This window comes from Macrobrachium nipponense, chromosome 18 (genome assembly GCF_015104395.2).
Source record: "Macrobrachium nipponense isolate FS-2020 chromosome 18, ASM1510439v2, whole genome shotgun sequence".
Classification (NCBI taxonomy): Eukaryota; Metazoa; Arthropoda; class Malacostraca; order Decapoda; family Palaemonidae; genus Macrobrachium; species Macrobrachium nipponense.
Genome location: NC_087211.1, coordinates 21,672,488 through 21,695,666, shown reverse-complemented (window position 1 = coordinate 21,695,666; position 23,179 = coordinate 21,672,488). Strand labels below are relative to the sequence as shown.

At 40.6% G+C, this 23,179-nt stretch overlaps 2 protein-coding genes across 6 annotated transcripts in view; one reads left to right on the top strand and one right to left on the bottom strand.

Annotated features, from left to right (window-relative positions):
- LOC135196915 (succinate-semialdehyde dehydrogenase, mitochondrial-like) overlaps window positions 1-23,179 on the top strand; it is a 253,138-nt gene that overhangs the window by 120,777 nt on the left and 109,182 nt on the right. The window lies entirely within an intron of this gene.
- The window catches only part of LOC135196916 (tRNA-uridine aminocarboxypropyltransferase 1-like), a 173,250-nt gene continuing 160,848 nt past the window's right edge, over window positions 10,778-23,179 (bottom strand). For all 3 annotated transcript variants that reach the window (XM_064223741.1, XM_064223740.1, XM_064223742.1), the window contains exon 5: window positions 10,778-11,086. In XM_064223741.1, coding sequence (XP_064079811.1) covers window positions 10,842-11,086 — 245 coding nt within the window. In that variant the 3' untranslated portion in view covers window positions 10,778-10,841. The remainder of the gene's footprint in view (window positions 11,087-23,179) is intronic.

Here is a 23,179-nt window from a genome sequence, read left to right as displayed (position 1 = left end):
CCTCTGTTGATGCAATGAACTACTACTGCACTGTCCAAAAACTAGCCTTAGATGAGACTTTTTCGGGGAAGAAGTCTCTTCAGAGTAAGAAATACTGCCATTGCTTCCAACACGTTTATGTGGAGCTGGCGAAATTGAACTGACCAAGTCCCCTGAACCTGTTTGAACTGAGAGTATCCCCCCCCAACCGGGACAGGGATGCGTCCGTGTGAATGGTTAACATTGGGAGGGGATATTGAAGGGGTACTTTCTTGGCTAGGTTCTGTACTCTTGACCAAGGCCGTAGTTGGTTGCGGAGGATCTGTGGATCACTGACAACTGTCTCGATATTTGGAGTTTGCTTTTTTGACCGCCAAAGTTCGATTTATATCTTTTACCTTGCTTTGAGAAGGAGGATCTGTTACTGAAGCAAACTGAAGAGACCCTAGGATTCTCTCCTGGTTTCTTCTTGACGTTTGTTTGCACTTGAGAAATTGCCTGACCAGATTTTGCTATTTCCTTCCGTTTGGCTACTGGAATTGATAGATTGTGGGAGGACAAATCCCACTGGATTCCTAGCCACTGAAAACGAGATTCCGGAACAAGTCTGGATTTCGTTTTGGTTATCTGGAAACCCCAGATGTTCCAGAAAGCGAACTACCTTTTTGGTGGTAGCTTTTGAGGACATTCCTCGACTGTTGGTGCCCATTATTAACCAATCGTCGAGGTATGCCGCTACCATGATTCCTGAGCTCTCAATTGTTGTACACCACTTCTGCTATCTTTGTGAATACCCTGGGGGCTACATTCAGACCGAAGGGCATCACTTTGAATGAGAATGTCTGATTTCCTAGCCTGAATCCTAGGAATGGGCGGAAGTGCCTGGCTATAGGGATATGATAGTATGCGTCTGTAAGATCGATGGAGCATGTGACGGCTCCACGCGGCAGTAAGGTCCTTACTTGCGAGAGGGTAAGCATCTTGAACTTGTCGCAGCGAATGAAAGAGTTTAGCTTTGACAAGTCTAAGATTACCCTTCTTTTTGTTGAGCCTTTCTTTGGAACGCTGAATAAGCGACTTGAAATTTAGATGCTTGACTCTCGCAATAGCTCCTTTCTGAAGGAGTTCTTCCGCGTAATCTATCAATTCCTTTGACGGTACCTGATGGAATGATTTGATTGGAGGAGGATCTTGGGATCCAGCTCCAGCCTAATCCTTTGGACACTATGCTCGTGCCCAAACTGCTGAACCCCCACCTGTGGCGGAAGAGGAACAGCCTCCCTCCTACCTGGAGAGCCAATCATTGCTGATGGCGGTTGGCCACCACGCCCTCCTCTGAACTGCTTACTCCTTGCGCCCCTTCCTGCGCCACGGTGACGAAAGTAACCTCTTCGCCCTACCCCTCGATTGAGAGTAGCCTTGAACCTCATAAGCAGGGTTAAAGGCAGGCGAGATGGCATAGGAGGTCGAAGGGCTGGGATTGCTGGGGCACCAGGAGGAAAGGCTGAGTTTGTTTAGATGTAGCAGGTTGTCCTTGTTGGGTGACTGGGACCGCCTGCACAAACTGCTGCTGAGGCTGGAGTTTTTATATGGCTGGAACCTCCTACCAGCCTTCTTTGGTTTCTTGCCAGCAGTGGGAACGGATTCCTGTTTTCCTCTTATTGAGGAAATGCCCCACCTAGCTCTAAGGCTCTGTTGAGTCTAGCAGCTTCGTGATGAACTTCATTCACTGCTGACTCTGGGAAGAGATCCGCTCCCCACATGCTGGCAGTCAAGAGTCTATTAGGCTCGTGCCTGATAGTACACTCTTGAAGACATGCTTCCGACAGTTCCTTCCTGGCTTGGAAGAAGTCAAAAGCGTCTAGTAGAACCGTGTGAAATTGTGATTCGCTAAGATCTTGAATAAGCGGTTCGTTCGCATAAGACAGCGCAGCCATTTCCGTGACTATGATAGAGTTAAGGGACCTGCCAAACCTAGTTCGCGTCATCGAACTCTGCCTGGATTAGGGAGTCCGGCAGCCTAGGTCAACTTCTCACCGAACTGGTCCATAGCGCAGTCCGGCTTGAGTTTACCCTGCGTGAAAGTAGCTGGCAGGAGGTTTCCCATAACTCTCCGAAGGCGGGAAAGAGTGGAGAAGTGGACTCCGACTCTCTCAACTGCGGAAGGGGCTCATCCTTGAGGACTGCCTGCAAGAGCCTTCTCCAACCAATTTCGTGGCGAACGGAAGAGAGACCTCCTCTTCCGTGGCGAAAATAGTGAAGGGGCTCTTATAGGCCTGGAGATTTAGGTATTAGTACACTCCCAGTCCTCAAGGCAGTGAACCCATTCCCCGTTGGGCGTGGTCTCAACTGTAGAGGACAGACTCCTTCGAGATCTTGTCCTCCCTTGTAAGAGCTTGGTGTCAGCCTAGCATACCCGATGAAAGGCTGTGACAGACCCGGAGGATAGAACTCGAAGTCCTCAATCCTTCGAGTGCCAAACTCCGGGATCGAAATCATCCCCCGTCCTTAAGGGAGCGTAGCCGCTACTCTCCATGGGTTCTCCATAGAGAAAGTTGGCAGAGAGTCGTAAGACGGGAGTTGGAGGATCCCCGTGCTAGAAGCAGGGGATACTGGGGGAGGAGCCTGGGATAGCCCAGTCATCCGATCCTCAGTCTCTCTTACTCTATTCGAGAGTTCCTGGACGGTCTGTCGCCATTTGAGACAGAGTGCTCGACAATTGTGCGAACATCTGCTCAAAACGGGTTCCCCAAGCTGAGATTTGAGAACCAACCATCACTCCTACCTGCTCCATCATTCCTGGTGAGACAGGAGAAGGAACGCAGGAGCTGGTGCTTGCTCCACCCCCTGCCGGCATAGCCGGAGAGGGGGCAACGGAGGCGGGAGAAGGCAACGACTCGGAGGTAGCGCGAGCTTTCTCCTTCGAAGCCTTGCCTCTAGAGCTCTTCGACTGGGAAGAGCTTGGCTTAGCCTTCACCGCGTCGGCGTAAGAAGTCGATGACTTCCTAGCCGAAGAAGACGAAGACGACTTTCTAGAAGTCGACTTAGACAGAGTCTTCGGTTCTCTCTTTCCCTTCTCCTTAGGAGGTACAGAGAGAGCGGGAGTGCGGCTAGGGATCTCAGATCCCGGAAAGCCTTGGAAAGAGGCGGAAGAGGAAGGGACAGGAGAAGATCCAGGAGCGCCCAAGGAAAGACCTTGGGCGCCCGACAAACCTACCTCAACCAACAAATCCTCACTCACTACCGCCATTGGCTCGAGGTTCAGGTCCAGGCCGGCGACGTCCGGGACTGGCTCCTGGGCGGCTACGAGCCCCAACGACTGCTGGAGATCTTGCTGGATGGCGGCTATTACGGGGGCAGCGGACACGGGGTCGACGTAGCCCGTCGACTTGCCCGCAGGGAAGATCTGGATGGCCAGCTTTCTATCCAGTATGTAGGGCTGGCCCTTGGCGGCGTTCTTTCCAAAGCCGCCTACCCACGCTTTCAGAGTGGCGAGGGCGACTTCCCTCACACCGCTAGCCTGAAAGAAAGGCTGAATTAGCTACCAATTGCGGACAGGGTTAACAAACTTACGAACTAAAAGTGTTAGTAAATTGATAAATAACCTTATAATGGTCTTACCCCATCAACCAGCTGACCGACCAGGTCGTAGCAAATGGTGCAGGGCCTCGGATGCCAGACGATGGACTCGTTGAACAGTGTGCACAAGGGGCGTGAGACCTGCACTCATCGTGTCCGCAGGGTCATGCAGCGTCGCATTGCAAGCGATGGACCTGACAGTTGGTCAGCCTGTAAGTGGAAACGTACATGAGTACAGAGTAAACACTTACAGCCCCTAACATATGCTCCGCTGGTGCCGGAGCGATAAAGTTAGATGAAACCAGAGCCCTGCTAAAATACGTGTGGTAACCATGTTGGAAGAAAGGTTATGGCTCCGCCAGTGGCGGAGGCACAAGAATCAACCAACTAGGAGTGGTGGTAAAGGAAACCACAACGGAAAATGGCGGGGATGGTTGATAACATAATTATATAAAACACAATTCATTGTAAAATATCTTAAATTAGGGTATATATCCTTAACATAGTACAGTAACAACATCAAAACCAACTTCTCTCCACCCGTCTACTAGAAGAGTGCGTTAGGTAGGGTAAGCTCCCTTCCGGTAGCGGGGGGAGAGATATAAGGATATAGTAGGCAAGTCAAACGACCATCCATAGTACCCACCCTACCCGCTAGCGGAGCCAATATCCTATAACGCCAAAGGGGCCCCGGCTGCGACGGAAGGCTCCTTTCGTATCGTAGGGAGGTGGCTGAGTAATAGGTATGGGGGGGAAGGAGGTCCCCGGAGAAACACGGCGGGGAAAGGCGGATGGGAGGCGGGGGAAGGGGGGGAAAGGGGGAAGGGATGGCCTACTCCTCCCCACCTCACCAACTACCCGTATGGAGACCCGGTACCTCATAGTGGTCGCCCTAAACCCCCTGCTGGTGGAACCCCCCGGCACCTCCGGAATGAGAGAGAAGGCTATGAGGTGTTATGACAACCCAGGGGTCCCCCAGCTCCTCCCTACATCAGAGAGGGAGGGAAGGGGCAGGGTGAGGTGCTATGGAACACGTGACCACTAGTGGCCTAGGCCGCGAACACCACAACCTGTAGGGCCAACGTGAACCAAGCTGTACCAATACATGGAACAAGCACCCTAGGCTAGCCTAACAACCCTAAATAATAATAATAAAATACACTCGAAAGGTGGGAAGAGACACTTTTAGGAAAGAGAAAGAAGCCCAGGAGGAGGCAACTATTCCAAGAAACAGAAGCCTACTCGGAGCCAGCGATAGCCGATGTAGAGCAAGAGCCGGGATGCTGGGCCAGAATAAAATAATGATAGCCCTAAATACCAAGCTAAGAGAATGGTAAGAGGGCTAAACTAGCTAAACTCGATGTAAAACAATGAACGTGATAAAATAAGCCCATAAGTATAAGAAGTCCCAGTATGGAGGACCGGGAATTCTTACGAGGCAGCATGGCCGCCACGAGACAACCGGGGAACCGTATATGACCTATAAAAGGAAAATACTGGTACCCGAAGATAAAACTATGATAAAATATTACTTATGAGTTACTTAACTTAGCCGTGGCAATTGCTGAACGTTCCATCGTAGAAAACGAGATAAATCCAGAATAATAACAGCACGAGAGAAAACTGCGTCAAGATGCTGGCGCTAAAAATTAAGGATGTACGCTAGGGGCGCTGCTGTCCGTGGCGTCCTCTAGTAGTAGTAGTAGAGGCTGCATCGCCCGTTGGTATCGCTCTCTCTTAGGGGGGTATTCTGATAGGAAGTTCTAATTGGTGTTTGTCTCGTGGTAGTGTTCCACACTCGCCCCTATTTCATACCGACACTTCTTTTTAAGAGTGAGCGAGTCAGTCTTACTGACTTTTTTCTTAATTTTGTTCTCTCTGTAATTTTAGGATATTTTACCTAGAAAGATGATATTAAGGATTACTTTCATAGGCCGACACGAGCTGAGCCCAGAAATAAACTTTTTCACCAGTAAACCGACTAGGACAGGAAAACTTCTTTAAAACTGAAGGCTGGCTAACGGTTAGTAGTTGGGGGGGCTGCTGACTAACTTCTGGCCTTAAAAGACCTTCTTCACCCATAAACTGACTAGGACAACTTCTTTAAAACTGAAGGCTGGCCTTCTTCACCTGTAAACCGACTAGGACAACTCTTAAAACTGAAGGCTGGCTAACGGTCAGTGTGGGGGACTGCTGGCAAACCTCTGGTCTTAAAGATCTTCTTCACACACTAAACCGCTAAGAAACGAAAAAATTTTTTTAAACTGAAGGCTGGCTAACGGTCAGTAGTTGGGGGACTGGTGGCTAACCTCTGGTCTTAAAAGATCTTCTTCACCAGTAAACCGACTAGGACAACTTTTTTAAAACTGACGGCTGTATAACAGTCAATAGTTGGGGGACTGGTGGCTAACCTGTGGTCTTAAAAGACCTTCTTCACCACTAAACCAACTAGGACAACTTCATTAAAACTGAAGGCTGGATAACGGTCAATAGTTGGGGGACTGGTGGCTAACCTCTGGCCTTAAAAGACCTTCTTCACCTGTATACTGACTAGGACAACTTCTTTAAAACTGAAGGCTGGCGAACGGTCAGTAGTTGGGGGACTGCTGGCTAACCTCTGGCCTTAAAAGACCTTCTTCACCTGTAAACCAACTAGGACAACTTCTTTAAAACTGAAGGCTGGCGAACGGTCAGTAGTTGGGGGACTGCTGGGGCTAACCTCTGGCCTTAAAAGACCTTCTTCACCTGTAAACCAATTAGGACAACTTCTTTAAAACTGAAGGCTGGCTAACGGTCAGTAGTTGGGGGACTGCTGGCTAACCTCTGGCCTTAAAAGACTTCTTCACCTGTAAACTGACTAGGACAACTTCTCTAAAACTGAAGGCTGGCGAACGGTCAGTGGTTGGGTGATTCCTGGCTAACCTCTAGCATTAAATAAACTTTTTCACCAGTAAACCGACTAGGACAACTTCTTTAAAACTGAAGGCTGGCTAACGGTTAGTAGTTGGGGGGCTGCTGACTAACTTCTGGCCTTAAAAGACCTTCTTCACCCATAAACTGACTAGGACAACTTCTTTAAAACTGAAGGCTGGCCTTCTTCACCTGTAAACCGACTAGGACAACTTCTTTAAAACTGAAGGCTGGCTAACGGTCAGTAGTTGGGGGACTGCTGGCTAACCTCTGGTCTTAAAAGACCTTCTTTACCTGTAAACTGACTAGGACAACTTTTTTAAAACTGAAGGCTTTCTAACGGTCATTAGTTGGGGGACTGCTGGCAAACCTCTGGTCTTAAAAGACCTTCTTCACCTGTAAACCAACTAGGACAACTTCTTTAAAACTAAAGGCTGGCTAACAGTCAGTAGTTGGGGGACTGCTGGCTAACCTTTGGTCTTAAAAGACCTTCTTCACCTGTAAACCGACTAGGACAACTTTTTAAAAACTGAAGGCTGGCTAACGGTCAGTAGTTGGGGGACTGGTGGCTAACCTCTGGTCTTAAAAGATCTTCTTCACCTGTACACTGACTAGGACAACTATTTTAAAACTGAAGGCTGGCTAACGGTCAGTAGTTGGGGGACTGCTGGCTAACCTATGGCCTTGAAAGACCTTCTTCACCTGTAAACTGACTAGGACAACTTCTTTAAAACTGAAGGCTGGCGAACGGTCAGTAGTTGGGGGACTGCTGGCCAACCTATGGCCTTCAAGGACCTTCTAAACCTGCAAACCAAATAGGACATCATTTAAACTGAAGGCTGGCAAACAGTCAGTAGTTAGGGGAATTCTGGCTAACCTCTGGCCTTGAAGGACCCTTTCACCTGAAAACTGACTAGGACATCATCTTTTAAACTGAAGGCTGGCGAACGGCCAGTAGTTGGGGGACTGCTGGCTAACCTCTGGCCTTAAGGAACCTTTTTCACACTGAAAGCAGACTAGGTCAACATCTTTGAAACCAACTGCAAGGAAATAATATGATGGAGACAGATGGGGATTGCACCAAAAATATAGTAAAAATACTAACTGCTTGGAAACTCCATGAATTTTATCCCATTATTGTCCCAAAACATTAGATACTCCTTCAATATGGATATGCAATGCAAGTGGCAAGCTGATGAAGCAGGTTTTTTGCTGAGGTGACAATGAACATTTAGGTAAGCATTATGAATAACCAGAGGTGATGCTTGACATTTCTTGAATTAAGAAGGTAGCATCAAAAAGGAGATAAAGAAAATCTCAGAAATAACAAACAAAACATGGAACAGATATTCAATAATAATACAAAAATACAAGAAATTAACTTAAATATTAAGTACAGTGGAACCTCGGTTTTCGCACATAATCCGTTCCAGAACCTCCCATGAAAATGGAAACGTACGAAACCAAAACAATACAGTGGTCCGCCCTAATTTGGAGGATGCGCACCAGACCCCCCTGAATAGTTAGAATCTGCGAATAGTTGGAACCCCTATAAAAATGCTGAAAACCGCCTACTTTTTTAGCTAAAACTCAAGGAGAACACACTAAAATCTTTTATACTTGGTTTTAATAGTTTTATCACAAAAAGTACATTTAATGATGAAATTGATAAAAAAACCAGGAATTTCTGGATATTTCTCATAGAAAAATACTGCAAATAATGAGGGGAAATGTTCCCGAGAGAAATCCGCGAATGTGTGAGTCCAAGAAATCCGGAGAACGCAAATATGGGGAGTCCACTGTAATTCCCATAATTAATGTTGTAAGTACAATTAATGTGTTCCAGACCCCCAGAAATATTAACAACAAATACATTTTATAGGGAATAAACAGTTTTACATAGAGAAAACAATGCGAAATAAATATAAACGACTAATGAAATGAATAAATGGACATCTAACATCACTCTTACCTTTATGGAAAACGGAGAGGAGGGGAGAGGGAGGAGGAGAAGTAATTGTTTGGAAGGGGAATCTCCCTCCAGGACTAAATGTATCAAGGACCTATTTGGGGTTACTCCTCTTTGTTTTTTACTGGCACTATCTGAGGTTACTTCCCAACTTTGTTTTTCACTGGCACTAGGACCAGCTTCAGAGTTACTGGACCCCTATCACACAACAAAACTGTCCATAGATATTTGTTTCTGGCATTTCTTTAAAATTTGCATAAAGTTAAACATGACATTGTCATTAAACATGTTGGAGACATGGATTACAACTTCTTTGTTGGGATGATAATTCTCCACAAATTTTTTTTACATCGTTCCACTTTGCAAACATTTCCTAATCCCTGGAGTAGGCACATTATGTATGCCCGTTCATTTTCTGAATTTTTCAAACCAGCTTCTGCTGGCCTTAAATTCACTAACATCAGCGCTTGTTGTAGGCATTTTCTCACCAAGATCGGCATGCACAAAAAACACAAAAATAATGAACACAAAAGCAGAATGGGGCATGAAAGAAGGGATGCTTTGCTTTGGCACTCGATACGGGGCCTGGTCACGCGCTAGGCCCCGGATGGAGTGTTTCCGAGTGTACAAAAACTGAGGAAACGTATGATAATCAAGACAGAATTTCATGAAAAAAGTCTATGAAAACCGAAATGTACGATAAGAGAAGCGTATGAACACCGAGGTTTAACTGTAGATATATTACAATCACGAATTAGAAGGAAAGATAGTGTACAAATTAGAAATTTACTGCAAGCAGATGCTACTAGTTCATGATATAAAAAAAATCAATACGCAGTACCCCAGGCCAGCAAAACTTTAAGGTTGACTAATTTAAGAAAAAACATATCGATGGAAAGAATGCACTTGGTGTAAGAAAAAAAATTCAAACAAATTTTCTCTACCTTCCACGAGAAGTTGAAAATTATGATTTACAACCCCTTGTAATATTGATACATTTTACGTAGTTATACATAATTTTTCTAATAAATAGGTAAATGTATTTTATTTTGTAAAATTATAATTACAGCTCATGCAATATTAAAAACAGATAAGAAATAAAATTAGTTATAAATTCTGAGCATACTTGTTGTAAAATATTTACGTAAATTTACGAGAATGAAGATGTAGTAACTCTTTTGGAATTTTACGTGTTTTTTCTAATAATTCTTTGCACTTTTCTTTGCAAAAAGGGATTTTGACGTAGGAAAAATCTATTTCTGGGTGAGGAAGCCGTGTCGCCCAGTGAAATGTGTCCTCTTTAGCACTATTTCTAGTAAAATATTGCTATGATACCACAGAACTGCTAAATTGGACATGTCAGAAGTCTCTGACTCGCTCACCTAAATAAAAGGTGTCGGTATACATGCTATCATAAAAGATAAGAACTTAAATCAACTGCAACCCCTTGGTATATCTATGAGCAAATTTATAAAAAGATATCATTTGAGACAGAAAAGCAGTTCATCCTCCCTTGAAGTCATGATCGGAACTAAACCCTGAGCCGAGTCTCTCATCTTAGCCAGTCTAAAAGTTGCCATTAGTGAATTTATGGGCTATAGAAGTAATGGCACCTCTTTCCCACCTGATTCCCCTAAAATCAATGGCATGTAATACTGTTACTCAACATGAACGAATCTTCGTCCACCCAAAACCTGTGATTGCTACTCATGTGAGCATATCTGTCCATTAATGGTTAAAAGACCACTATCACTATATGGAAGCTAGAAAAGGGCTTACAATGCATTTATACTGGAATACACAATTTCAGAAAGAACAGCAAGACTTACGTATAATATAGAGGAAGGGTAATTAAAAAGACAATAATTATTAATGCAAAGCCAAAAAGAAGTTCACTCTCGATGTGGTTCGGAAGTCATGTAAAGCTGTTGGTCCTGTTGCTGAATAACCACTGGTTCCATGCAGCGTAAAAACATCATACAAACAAACAAAGGCAACAAACAATTTCAATTTTCATAAAATTTCAAGACATGTAGTAAATATGGAGGATAAGATTCTACAACTAATGATGGAAGATGCTGTATTGTGGAATTAAGACAAGTGGAAAAATCAAGGCAATAATGCTAAGATCTTTTGAAGAATGTATATGCACTGGATACTAGACTGAGATGGTGCACAAAACATTGAAAAGCATCATAAGGGAAGCAATGGGAAATGGCAATGAATAAATGTGTAAATGACACTTGCAATGATTTGCACCATATACTACTGGCAATAAGGCAAAAAGGTCACCTTCTGCAAAAGGCAGCAAGTCAATAAACAGGACTATAAATACTCATATAACCTCATGAACTTTATTAATATTCAAAACAGTATGTATAACATTACTTCAATTTAGCTAATGCTAAATATCTTTGTAAGCCAACAGAGAATTTGGACCATACAGAGAATGTATTTTTTCAAACATAAACTTGAAGAAAAATAATAAATCATCATACTGATTTTCATACTTAGATCCTAGTACATTAGTATGAACATCTACAACAAAATAATATATGGCCTCAACTGTAGCAAGAAATGTATTTGGTTTCCCTCGTTGATATCTCCAAAACAATGTCTCCCTTTCTTTAAGTTCTACACAAGTTAAACCTGGAAATGAAATTAAACTTTAATGTTTTTCTTTCCAAACAGCTTTATCAAGAAAAAAATATGCTGTGCTTATTTACTAAAATAATATACAAATATGTTTCAACTATCATATTTTGCTTTATTTTACATAGTATACTTTGGAAGACAAATTAAATAACTAGAATTATACACAGTAAGCCAGAAAGCATAAACTTTCATGAATTCACATTTAATACAAACCATTAATGGTAAAAATTATCAGTGAAGCATTCACACACACATTTTATTCTTATGAATGACTTAAATTACTGTATCTTATTCCCAGCTTCTACTCAACTTTTAGTTACCTAAATATTAGGTTAACCTAAAATTATTATTTCTTTTGTTGCTTTAAATCAGCCTTATTTACTTTCAAGTTAACTTTTTGCTGAGTATGTTTACTCTTATGTTATTGTAAGTTAACCCTTAAACACCGAGCCGGTATTTCCGAAAGTGCCTCCCGTATGCCGGCGGCGTTCAAGAGTAAGTGCCGAAGCAGAAAAAAAGTTAAAAAAAAAAAATCACAGCACGCGTAATTTTCAAGATTAAGAGTTCATTTTTGGCTCCTTTTTTTTTGTTATTGCCTGAAGTTTAGTATGCAACCATCAGAAATGAAAAAAAATATCATTATCATATATAAATATTGGAATATATGACAGCGCAAAAAAAAGTTCATATATAATTGTATACAAATCGCGCTGTGAGCAAAAAGGTTAAAGCTAATGAGTTAATTATTTTTTCGTTGTATTGCACACTAAATTGCAATGATTTTGGTATATAACAAATTGTAAAACGATCAAAGCAACACAGAGAAAATATTATCACAATATGATGCATGAATTCGTAACACACGGACGTAAAAAAAGTTGTCTTCAAAAATTCACCACATCGAAATATTGTGCTAGAAACTTCTCGTTTGTTGCACAATGAAGGTAATTGATTGAATATTACTAATTACTAGAATGTAAGTGTTGTAGCTTACAATTGCAGTTTTCGACCATTTTGGTTGAGTTAAAGTTGACAGAAGGTCAAATTTTTTCTATTTATCGTTATTTATATAAAAATATTTCAAAACTGATAAAAGCTACAACCATGGGTTGTTTTTTGTAGTATTCTACATGAAATTGCGCACATTTTCATATATAAAACTTTATGAAACGGCTAATATAAAATGGTGTAAACATTACAACAATCGGACAAAAAAATTTCTGATTTTTTCAAGAAGTTACCGAGCGGACGTAAGGAAAAAGTTTTTTTCAAAAATTCACCATAAATCGAAATATAGTGCTAGAGACTTCCAATTTGTTGCAAAATAAAGGTAAATGATTGAATATTATTAGAATGTAATAGTTTTAGCTTACAATTGCGTTTTTTGACCATTTTGGTCAAGTCAAAGTTGACCGAAGGTTGAAATTTTGGCATTTATTGTTATTTATATGAAAATATTTCAAAACTGATAAAAGCTACAACCATGGGTGGTTTTTAGTTGTATTCTACATGAAATTGTACACATTTTCATATATAAAACTTTATATAACGGCTAATATAAAACGGTGCAAACATTACGACATTGGACAAAAAAATTTGATTTTTTCAGAAGAGTTACCGCGGGGACGTAAGGAAAAAAATTTATTTTTTTCATAAATTCACCATAAATCGAAATATTGTGATAGAGACTTCCAATTTATTGCAAAATGAAGGTAAATGATTGAGTATTACTAGAATGTAAGAGTTTTAGCTTACAATTGCGGTTTTCGACCATTTCAGTCGAGTCAAAGTTGACAGAAGGTTGAAATTTTACCACTTATAGTTACTTATATGAAAATATTTCAAAACTGATAAAAGCTACAACCATGGGTTGTTTTTGGTTGTATTCTACATGAAATTGCACACATTCCCACACATAAAACTTTATGTAATGGCTAATATAAAACGGTGCAAACATTACGATAATCGGACAAAAAAATTTCTAATTTTTTCGGAAGAGTTACCGCACGGATGTAAGGAAAAAGTTTTTTCATAAATTCACCCTTTAGTACCTGGCGTACAGTACTGGCCCTTTTGATAGCAGTTTGGATTCATCACGGCCCAGAATTCAACTCCTCTTCTGGTACTTCACTTGAGGTGAAATTATATACTTTTGTGCAATCTTGATTATTTATATATAATATATATAGTATTTACAAGTATATGTTATCCTATTTGATACTGAGTTGGTATTTAGTGGACTGAGTTCCACATCATTTAGCTTTGTGCTGTAGGTAGGAATATTAAGGTTTTCTTTGTTTTTCATCTCATTCTTTCTTCTACCTTATTATTATTAGGTTATTGGTGATTTTTGCTAGCCTTATTTTGGATCCAACTAGTTACATATTAAGTATGTTTTCTCTCTTGGATATTTTCTCTTGATTAGGGTTTAGAGTATTGGCTTTAGGGTATCTTGTGAGTTCCAGAGAACCAGGTATTTGTTCTCTTGATTATTTATCTGAGCAATTAAGTGTATTTAACCTCACAAGGTTGATTTAAGTAATTTCCTAGTTTGTAATAAATATTGTTAAGTTTTCTAGTTTCTGTTTCTGTTTTCCTTAATACTACTGAGGTACATTTACTGACTGTAATCCAAGTGAATATACAGACCTAATAGAACCTGTATTGCAACCTGGGAGGTTGTAACACTAAAAATTAGAAATTTGTAATAAATTTGTATTTTTCATAGCTAACAAACCCGTCTTAACAATAGGATAATCTTGCGCCAGTTGGAAACCAGTTAAAAAGAATCAAAGATTATAAAGCAAGGAATCTGTGGCATCTGGCAACTCTTGCGTGTGAGGTGGAAGCTGGTCACTGACCATAGAACCTTGTGACGTGCTAGTCTTTCTTTGACCACCTTAGAAAGTAGTTGCGGTTGCTTTGTTTGCCCATAATTTTTTTTGTTTCAGTAAGTTTGTGTGTGTGCTTTGTTGTTATCATGAAGCCCTCTGATTCTGCAAGGCCTCCTCAATGCCTGTGTCCGAGCGTTCAGGGTTTTCTGTGCTCCAGGTTTTTGGCTGCTGTAATTACAGATCCCCATACAACTTGCAGTAGGTGCCAATCCAATTTTTGTACAATTACTAATCCTTGCCAGGAATGTCGTTCCTGGCCTAAGTCGCAGTGGAGGGCATTTTACAAGAAGAGGGAGCACCGTAGAGTTTCTACTCATCCTTCTTGGGAGGGTTTTTCGCCTCCTCGTTTGGAGGCTTCAGCATCACCCTATTCCAGAGGCGTCCCCCCTGCAACAGTTGTACCGCTGTCTCCTTCCTTGTCTTCCATCGATTTGTCATTGGAAGTATCGGGAGTTGCACAGGATGAGATTATGTTTAATGTAGCCCCCTCTCCCTTGGGACCTAATTTCCTTCCTGAGAGGTAGGAGGCTATGCCTTCTGTTCTCTTTATTTTATATTCTGTTTCAAACAAGATGGTGGCTGTTTGGGTGTCTCTGGGCTTACGGGGTTCCCCCTCCTTGGATGGCCTTCCTTCATATTTTTTGGCGGTTTGTAACCCACTGTTGGCCCCATTGGCAGTTCCCCACCTCCAGGCCTACATTACTTTGGCTCTCGTGTGCTGCCTCCTAGCGGGATGCCTGTCAACATCAACACTTGCTGGGGCACCCTTTATTGCTCCGCCAGTTGGGCCTTCAACCAGTGCTACCATTCAAGATGTCGTGATGTCACTCCCAGCATCCTCTCAGCCTATGATGTCAGCTGAGGTGGCATCTCTTCCCTCCGTTGCTGTGATATCATCTCATTTGCCTATGATGTCATCTCTTCCTCTTGTTGAGCCATCAGAGACGTTGTTTCATGCTATGTTCAAGAGGCTGGACTGTTTTTCGAGAGAGGTATTCTGCTCTCTCTGGCAAGAAGAGTCGTAGAAGGAGTAATTAATCCCCTCCCCCTTCTAGCAAGACATTGTAGGTGGAAGAAGCTCTCCCCATCTCCTTCTGTTCTTCATCTCCTTCTCCCCCTCGCCCTCGAGTTAATTGTTGGAGAATTCATCAGACAGGCATACTTGACTTGATGATTCCATCACAACGTCTGTGCAGGCTAGAGCACATGACGTTAGGGGTATTGGTCCCTCTCTGGCTTTCAAAAAGAACTTGGCTGTACATAGAGTGCTGAGTGCTGGTACCTGGTTACACCAGTCCACATTCACCTCCTATCTTAAGGATGTTGCCCACAGATCTATGGACACGTTTTTCCTGGGTCCTGTGGTGGCTGCCCAACAGGTTGTGTAACTCATTGTTGCCCTTAATGGGGCACCTTTGTATCTTACCTAAGATGATTGTGTGGATGAGAGAATGAGTGAGTTGGCTGGCCTCCTTCTTTCTCTTGCACCTTTCCTTCTTCCTTCAGGCAGTTTAAGGCATTGACACATCATTTGCTAGACTGGTCTGATACAGGTGAGTGAGGTAGTCATACTGGTAGTGTGGTCGTGCAGTATACAATATCTTACCCACTATTTAGTAGCATGGGCTCCGCTCCTGAGCAAGGAGGAGTTGGGAGCACTACAAACCCTAGTGCCCTGGTTTGTTTTTGGGCAGTCAAAGTTTCTCTTTGGTTCCCTATACAATGATTATCCCATATATCATTGTACATCACTCAGGTTCTGAGTAGTTAGATTTTAGTGTATCTAGCTTCTCAATGGCCTTCAGTCCCTCTCTAAGAACTATTTCTTTTGAGAGCTGAACTGGAGGGTAGGCCCCCAGCCGGTCTAGGATGTCTTATACCTCCCTCCAAGTATGAGTCTATCCTATTGTTAAGACCAAGGGTTTGTTCGCGTATGAACAAATGACAAATTCTCTAAGACAATTTGTATTTTTCATAGCTACAAACCTGAGGTCTTAACAATAGGATAATTTCTAGTGCCTAGCTGGATCCAGTAAAAAAGCAGATGAAAGCAAGGATTCTTGTGGTATCTGGCAACACATGCGTAGATCGGGTGAAGAGTGGTCAAACACCGAACATGTACTCCAGTCTTTCCCAACTCAGGATGACTTAACAAAAAGAGGGGCGGCTAGAGGCGGGCAGTATAACGTTAAGACCTCAGGTTTGTAGCTATGAAAAATACAAATTGTCTTAGAAAATTTGTCATATCTAGGTTGGAGTAAGCACTGATGTTTTCAAAATGCTTTCCAATTACTATATATGATATTTCATAAGTATCATGGTATATTTTTCCATTTAAATGTATTGCACTTCTTGGAGGTCTTATATGTTTTCCATTGATTTTCCTTATCTTTTGCCAGATATCCCTTGTGGATGTGTTTGAAGATATGTTTGACACATTCCTTCCATGATGCGATTTTTTCAGCTATTACCGTTTTTCTAAATTTAGCTGTATATTTGTTATATGGTGGTTTAATGTGATTAATTGTTATGTTTAGTATAACTATTTTGTTTAATATGTTTATATTATAGGGCATTTTGTTGAGTGATTTAAGGCGAGTTTTGAGTCCGTTTAGATTGCGACCCAATATATGTTTTATTTTACTTAAGGTTGTTAAGGTTGGGTTCCACCATGGGACAGGGGATTTTGTGGAATTTTATGGGGGGGGGGGAAAAATTTGTTTTTGGAATACTTTTATCTGCAGCATTTATTATGAAGTTTGAGAAGGATTCACATGTAGTGTTGTGATCTTCATTATGTGGGAATGGTGGTATGTTTCGTGAGTATAGGAAATATTTATCCCAGTTAGCTTTTTGAATATTATATCTTGTAGGTGGCAATATTTTGATATTACTTAAGTAGTTCAGAATGATTGGGAAATGGTCACTTGTGTATGAATCGTCTAGGACGTTCCATTCAAATTTCTCGGCTACATCATTTGAACATAATGAAATGTCAATTGAAGAAAAGATTAGGTGTGTATTTGAAAAATATGTTGGAACTTCACTTTCACTGAGACAACACAGGTTGTGTTTCATTATAGTTTTTTCTATGTTGATTCCGAATGTGTCAGTGGGGTCATTAGCATCCCATAATGGATTATGTGCATTAAAATCTCCTACTATAAGTAGGGGTTCCTGTATACTTTTACAAATAAGTTCAGAAAAATCACTAAAATTTGCACTGAAATTTGGTTGGTTATATAAATTACAAATAGTGATTTTACTTTTGTCAGGCATACATATACAGTTTAATTGATGTTATTTGATATGGCATAGATGGTATGTCGAAAGGTTCATATGTACAGGCAGTCCCCGGGTTACGACGGGGGTTCCGTTCTTGAGACGCGTCGTAAGCCGAAAATCGTCGTAAGCCGGAACGACGCTTGGAAATATGTCTTAAACTAATAAAAAGTTATAAAAACCTTACTTGTAATCCTTTGTTACACTACATGTTTCCTTTCCTAGTGTTTTTATGTACAACCTGGAGTTATTTTTCATAAAAGAATGCTGGTTCTTGAAGGTAAAAACTATTGTAATCCTCTGGTGACACTACATTCTTGAAGTTTTATGTACAACCTGGAGTGATTTTGCAAAATCTTGAGGGCTACAAGAACAGCTGATTACTATTTACGTATCATATAGACTAATTAAGTAAATGTATCTTTAAATAGGCTTATATATTAGTATCAACAAAACATTTCCTGCCATGAGTCTAGAGGCCGTTTAATGAAACGAACACTTCTCTGTCCTATCTGTTCAGAAAATAAAAGTTACGTCAATCCCCGAGACCATTGTTGCCAAAGCGTCTCTCTCTCTCTCTCTCTCTCTCTCTCTCTCTCTCTCTCTCTCTCTCTCTCTCTCTCTCTCTCTCTCTCTCTCTCTCTCTGATCAAATACATTGGAAACTTGACATACGATTGCCCTAATATACGAATGTTTTGAGATATAACAGAAAATTTGCGAAAATACAAGCTTTGATATACAACGAAATATTTGAGATACGATTTTGCGATGAGTGTTAGTTGTATAGGCGACCGATAAATGGCGTTCAGTCTGTTTGTTTGTTGTGCTTATTAATTATTAACACCATGGGTCTCAAAGCTAAAGACAAAGCAGGTGATAAGAAAAAACCCAAGAAAATGATTTCGATGGAAGCAAAACATGAAATTATAGCAAAGCATGAACGTGGCGTTCGTATCGTCGATTTGGCAAACGAGTATGGTCGAAATCCTTCTACAATATCCACGATCATCAAGCAGAAGGAAGCTATAAAAACCCCCGAGACCATTGTTGCCAAAGCGTCTCCTCTCTCTCTCTCTCTCTCTCGCTCTCTCTCTCTCTCTCTCTCTCTGATCAAAATTACGTACTGGATAATGTCTCTCTTTGGATACTTCGATTTTGCCAAATATTGAGGGCTACAAGAACAGTTGATTACTATTTACGTATCATATAGACTAATTAAAGTAAACGTTATCTTTAAATAGGCTTATATTATTAGTATCAACAAACATTTACTGGCATGAGTCAGAGGCCGTTTAACGAAACGAACACTTCTCTGTCCTTAACTCAGAGCGTCGGAAGACGCCTCTCTCTCTCTCTCTCTCTCTCTCTCTCTCTCTCTCTCTCTCTCTCTCTCTCTCTGATCAAATTACTGGATAATGTCTCTCTTTGGATACTTGGAATTTGCGTTGTAATCTAACCAGAAACTTCGTTTTGTTATTATTACTGGAAACAAGCAATGATTTTTTCATTATTTGCGCTTTTGGACTGTTATATGTAAACTAGTATGTGTTCATTCGCTCGGAAACTAGTTCCGCATATGAGGCGTCACTAAAAAACATAGAAAAATACAACATAAAAAGTGTCGAAAATCATCATAATCTCAAAAATTTTTGTTGTAATCTAACCACTTATTTTATAATTATACTGTGCTAAAATATAAAGGATTTTTATCATAGTATGCGTTTTTTAAAAGCGTCGTTAACTCGGAGCGTCGGAAGCGTCAGCGTCGTAACCTCGGAACAAGCGTCGTAACCCAGGACGGATTTTTCCATTGAATATTTAAGAAAAAGCGTCGTAACCTCGGAACGTCGTAAGCCGGAACCGTCGTAACCCGGGGACCGCCTGTAATGCTATTATGAACGTATAAGGCTGTGCCTAGTTTTCCACTGTCAGTTGGTGAATAACAGGCAATTTTAGTGTTGGATATTTGTAGGGTTACTTCCTATATGTTGTAGACATATGCACACTGGGTTGTAGTTTTGTATGATTCTTTGTAATTCACCAGACGTAGTCGGGTTAAGAGACCATTTATATTCCATTGAATGATTTTATATTCCATTATTGGGAGGAATTGGTGTTAAATTCTGTAAATTGATTGCTGATTTTACTTTGCCTCGTAGTTTATATGCATTTGAATTTATTTGTAGTTTTTTAATTGTTGTATTTGTATGTTGGTTATTAGATTCTGCAGTTGTTTGCTTTTCATAATTGAATATTAATAAGTCTATTTTTTACTTTATAATTTCCTTTTTTGTATTTTAAGGATTCAGAACATAATTCATTCTCATGTTGGTGTGTTAAAGGGCACCTTCTTAATTTAGTAAAATTGTCTATACAATTTTGTACTGTGTCCTCTGTCTTGGTGGTTAGTTGGTATATGTATTTACGAAGCTTTCATTACAACCACAAGACAAAGCATGTTCGGTAATGTTAATTATTGGTTCAGAAGTATTTGGTCTAGCTTTTGAAATTTCTGGTTTTGTAATTCTATTGGTCCTTTTCTGTAGTGATAAGGACTGTCAGTTTGAGGGGTTATTTGTTTTGTTGTTGTTAATGGAATATTTGGGTCTTGTGGATGGTTGGGGGGTGATAGTTATATTTTGGTTTGGTTTAATGGTATGATTTTCATTAGTATTATTTGATGAGAATTGTGAAGAGAGATCTTTACTGTTCAAATGTTGGCTGTTTGATTGAGATTGAGGGTAATTGTGTATTTCCACTTGTGATGAGGTTAGTTTAATATCTTTTTTAAAATGTTCTCCTGGTGTAGTTGGAGTTTCTTTGGATTAATTGTAATTTTCAATATTTACTTTTTTCCCTTAGGTGGGGTTCGTTCCAGTATTCTTTTTTTTTTTTGCCAGTTCGATTACAGTGGTCCCCCCGTATTCGCGGGGGATGCGTACCAGACCCCCCGTGAATAGTTAGAACCCGCGAATGTTTGGAACCCCTATAAAAATGCTAAAAACAGCCTATTTTGTTAGTTAAAACTCAAGAAAAACCCACTAAAAATGTTCCTACATGGTTTTTTTAATAGTTTTATCACAAAGAGTGCATTTTATGATGAAATTCATAAAAAAAACCAGGAATTTGTGGATATTTATCAAAGAAAAATACTGCGAATGCGTGAATTTTCTGTGAATAATGCAGGGAAACGTTCCCGAGAGAAATCCGCGAATGTGTGAGTCCGCGAATCTGGAGAACGCGAATACGGGGGGTCCACTGTATTATCATTATTTAACTCCTCTTCCATTGGAAGTTCTTTTCCATGGATAACTGAATCACCTATGTTAGTGGTGGTATTGGTTGTTGTAATATCACTTTTACTTTGGGTTTCAGTATTATTGGTATGAAATTTAGTTTCTATGTTTATATTATCTTGTTTGTTATTGTGCTGCTTGATGTCTTGATTTGTAGTCACATTTGAAAAGGTGGGGGTTTTGGATGGATTATTAACTCCTCCTACTTTTAGCTCAAGTCTGGCTTCCATGACTGACATTCCTGTCCTATTTATTAACAACTGAAGTTCTACGTTATATTGGTAAAAAGAGCACTCCTTAGATTTCGCGTGATGGGCTAGTCCACAATTAATACATTTTGGTTGATTACAGTTCCAATTAGTGGTATGGTCATCTGATGCACAGACTGCACATATTGCCTTATTACGGCATCTTTTGTATGTGTGGCCATACCTTGAGATGGTAGGCCTTGGCCTGTAAATTTTATTTTGGCAATGTTGATATTTTTATTTTTGTCTTTCCTACTTGAAATCGAGTATCTTTCTAAATCATGGATATTGTTATATCTCAATTTTAAGGAATCTAGCAGTAGTTGTTTTGAAGGAAGCTCCTGCTCGCTATTGGGTAGGATGACTGTACCCTGTACATAATTCAATGTTTCGTGGCTTGTAATTGTTACTTTTATATTACTTATTTCTGTTATACTTAAAAAGGCAGTGGACTGCTTTTTATTGGTTACTTGGATAAGCCATTCATTGTCCTTGATGTGTCAGCTTTGTGGACTAGAAATCTTGACCAGTTATCTGGTCCAAATAGGTCATCAAAATGTACCAATGTGGGATTAAGTCAGTAATTTTTGTTTCTTTTTTGTTCTTGTTTTATGTATGTTGCTTGTCTATTATGATTTTTATATTTTTCTGTATTGTTGGGAGGATTATTTGTCTCTAATTCAGAATTCTTGTTCATCATATATGGTTCCATTGTTACGATATTGGAGTTTACCAATTCATTTTTTTTTTGTTTTTTTTTTATTTATGCACTCTATTTGGTTTTCTAGCTCTGCTGCTTTACTTGGAACAGTGTGTTCCTTTGTATCATTTATAGTACTTTCACTACTTGTGGCAGTACCAAGGAAATTCGGGAGTGACGTGCCAATAGTCATCAACTGTGCCGTAGTTTTTCCATCATGGGGCCCAGGGGTACTCAAATCATTTATTTCAATATTCATAAATTTTTAGATTTATAAAAAAAAGAAAAAAATCTGGAAAAGATACCATTGGCCCTTTGCGAAGTTAAATCTTCCGCCAATGGCACAAGTGAGAAAGGACTCCCAAATGTCCGCATCCCTACCCTCCTCCAAAAGGGGATGGCATAACATGATTAGTATGGCTCAAGTGTAAGCAGAACCCGCTTGCTAGGACTAAGAGTATTACGATAACACAATTATCCCCATCCTAATCACATTATGGGCAAACTGGATAGAATGCCGAGAGTTCTATTCCTAGAACCAGGGCCTCCCTGGAATCCGTGGTCCAGCTCTACAGAATAGTTCCACCTGAATAACAGGTCCAAACATTGACGGGTAGATGATGGATCTACCACAGTTCTCACTATTTAGCTTTGGATTTAACTACACGTTAAGCCATGATATGTTTTCTCATTTATTTGCTTTTATAAATTTTGGCAAAAATGGAAATCCACAGAAGTTAACTCAAAAATATATAATGACATATGGAACTCTTGGGTTCAAACCTGGAAAGAGATTCCTGAGGTTCGAGAGCCCCCTCACCACGTCAAGGTGGTCCCATAATGAGGGGGGACTAGGAGGGAAAGGATGAAATTGATGATAACAAAGAGGAAAAAACTTGCCTGCATTTCTTTATCATTCTCCCCCTGTGAGTCTTACTCTCCGCAACTACAAAAGCAATTGAGGTCAAGATTGGAGTACGTATAGCTTGTATTCAATACCATAGACAATACAACCACTACACGAGGCCCAACTGGGTTGGCTACTTAATGGGAACAGCAACTAAAGACAGGAGCAAATGACCCTTCAGCCAAGGCTAATTGGCAGGAGGTCCAGAAAAGCAGTAAACAATGGATCTCACAGAATACCAAGGGGTGGCCACATTTTCTGCAGGTATTCCTACAATGTAGACATATCAGCAGCAGCCAACAAAGCAGTGATGGACCTCCTGCATGCACTGAGGTTTAACCAGGGGAGAGTTTAGCATGAGCACATGCTGGTTACCTACCTTCAGGCATGTAATCCCTTTGGACCGAGCCAGAGGAGAACAAGCAGAAGGGGCAGGAGAGGAATGGGGCAGTTTGGGAGAAATGAGCTGAAAAGATGGGCTGATTATCTCCCCTCCCCCTCCCAAGAAAGCATCAAACACTTCTTGGTCTTCCTATGTCTCTTGCCAAACCTCGTCCACTGCAAAGGAAACCAACTAGTGCATTCCTTGCAAGGAGAACCAGTGTTACAACCAAGGCTACAAAACCTACCCCTGCAGAACTAACAAAAATTGAGATCCACTAATACAAATTTAATGACACTAAATGTCCTCCACACTTCAATCAATCCCTTTTCTTGTTTACATTCATTGTGAAAGCATGACAAAACGTCATGCATAC